This window comes from Trachymyrmex septentrionalis, unplaced genomic scaffold, assembly GCF_001594115.1.
Source record: "Trachymyrmex septentrionalis isolate Tsep2-gDNA-1 unplaced genomic scaffold, Tsep1.0 scaffold40, whole genome shotgun sequence".
Taxonomy (NCBI): Eukaryota; Metazoa; Arthropoda; class Insecta; order Hymenoptera; family Formicidae; genus Trachymyrmex; species Trachymyrmex septentrionalis.
Window position 1 is genome coordinate 5,788,056 of NW_017305569.1, and position 2,233 is coordinate 5,790,288.

A 2,233-nucleotide genomic window follows, 5' to 3' on the forward strand; every position below is an offset into this window, starting at 1 on the left:
CACACACACACACACACACACACACACACACACAAGAAAGCTGAAAAAGCAACATTCAATAATACTAAAGCAATTTAATTCACATTTTTAATTAATGCTTAAGTTTTTGTTCGAATAATGAAGATTTTAGTTTTACTTTCATTCTTTACAGAATTGTAATTTACATGCTGCTATGTGCTTTTTGTGGTATTATAAGAACGATAAACAACAGCATATCACGCGACAGGCGAGTACCTAGCTTTGGAGTAATCCATGAACTAAATTTTAAATATTTATCAAATTTATTTACTCAATCTTTAATATGTTTCATATTTAGAGATTTTATAATTTTTGTATTTTTCCTAATAAGTGGAAATATAAAATAAAAATATTTTTGACAATGTATAAGAAATACATCTAATGGTTTGTTAGAATAGAAAGTGCTTAAAATTCGAGAAATAATGATTTAGGTGAGGATAGAGGGATTGATGAAAAAACTGGAAAGACCGGCTTGTCAACTTATATACGAGAGAGAGCCGTTGTATTGTAAAATTCGAACTCACCTATGTCATCAAGACCAACCAGCTGACTGGGACGATTTGAATCGCCGGTATAATGAGATGTTAGTACAAAAGGATAACGTTCGTACAATGCCGGATCATGTGTAAGTTTCAGCTGAATAACTTGTAACAAACATATAAAATCTGACTGTTTATATATTTATATTTATTAATATATTTATTACTGATAAAAATTAAGATGTTTTTTTTGTGTTTTCAGAGTAGCGTATAAACTAGCACCTGAAATGATGGAATTTTATTACGCACGGGACACACTAATTGCTGATCGAATACACTATAATAAAAATAAGATAAACAAAAATTATTGGGAATATCAAAGAATAGCAGCATAACTTTGTATGACATGCGTATGTGAGTGCTATATGTTCTCTCAAATTATTTTATTTTTATTAGAGATTATTTAGACTGATTTGACATTGTTTACTTATAAAATATGAATTATTACATAATTTTTATATGTATAATCGCATTTATAATTTTCAGATTAAATCTTTACTATTTTGAATTGTAAGTAACTTTTATTTTTAAAGAAAAATTTAGATTTTTATTTTTATCCTCCTTCTCAGTCCTATTGCTCGTGACCGACCATGGTAACTTTTCTTATACATACATTCTCTACCTGTGGTATGCATGTTGTACACAGTCATATGGGATGTACTGTTTAATCTCGATTCCGAACAACGATTTTTATTAGAGAAATGCTCTTGGCAAAGATACTCTCGGTGGTTATTGTCTACCGAGAGGAGTTCCGAGCGTATGCAAATTTTTTGGTTCTGCCGGAGATTAATTTTAATGTTTGAAAGCATTAAAAAAAGGTTACACAATAAATTTGAACAACTCAACAATAATACACAACAAAAGAATAATGCTAACAATTTAATTACATTTTTTACTGTTTCCTATGTACTATCAATAGCGGAGAAATTTAAGAGATTTTTTTAAAATAACAGAGCGGTACGTTTGGCTTATGTAGGACTTAATAAACTTAATACTTTTATAAGAGCAAAAAGATAAATTACCTTCACTATTACATTCTAATGTGGTTTATAAAATTAATTGTGATGCATTCTATGTGGGCTAAACAAAACGGTTCTTGAAAACAAGAATTAATGAACATTGGAGTCACTAAATAGGAATACTATGCAACATTCAGTAGATCACAGAACATAGAATGGAGCACAATCACGATTTTGATTGGAATTATATTAAGATATTAAGATTTGTGATGAAGAACAAGGATTTAATAAAAGATTAATTTCGGAAGCAATCTATATAAAAAAGCAAAAAAATGGACTGAATTTACAAAATGACACGGAAATGTTGATAATCCGTTATACAATGACTTAATTAAAAAGAAAAAATGATATTTCCTTATTTTATAAAATGTGTATCGTTGATTTCTAATTTGGTTATTATTTGGTTTATGTTGCTAATTTATTTAGTTGGTTTGTCTAATAAGTTATAATTTTGTATCGTCAATTTTATGTTAATATTTATTTATTTCCTTTTAACATTTATATTAATAAACAATGCGAATACGGAACGTCGTCTCACACGCTCTCAAGACATGGTTATAATCACATCGAATTTATAACGGATCATTATTCTGAGGTGAGTACAAAGTAAGGTTTCTCTAATTGATATTATTAATTTTAATACATTGACTATGAATA

General features: G+C 28.3%; 1 protein-coding gene across 1 annotated transcript in view; it reads left to right on the top strand.

The window, feature by feature from the left end:
* LOC108751078 (pyridoxine/pyridoxamine 5'-phosphate oxidase) overlaps positions 1–892 on the top strand; it is a 3,305-nt gene extending 2,413 nt beyond the window's left edge. The window contains exons 4-6 of the mRNA XM_018491027.1: positions 152–226; positions 450–643; positions 760–892. Coding sequence (XP_018346529.1) covers positions 152–226; positions 450–643; positions 760–892 — 402 coding nt within the window. The remainder of the gene's footprint in view (positions 1–151; positions 227–449; positions 644–759) is intronic.
* The last annotated feature ends 1,341 nt before the right edge of the window (positions 893–2,233 follow it).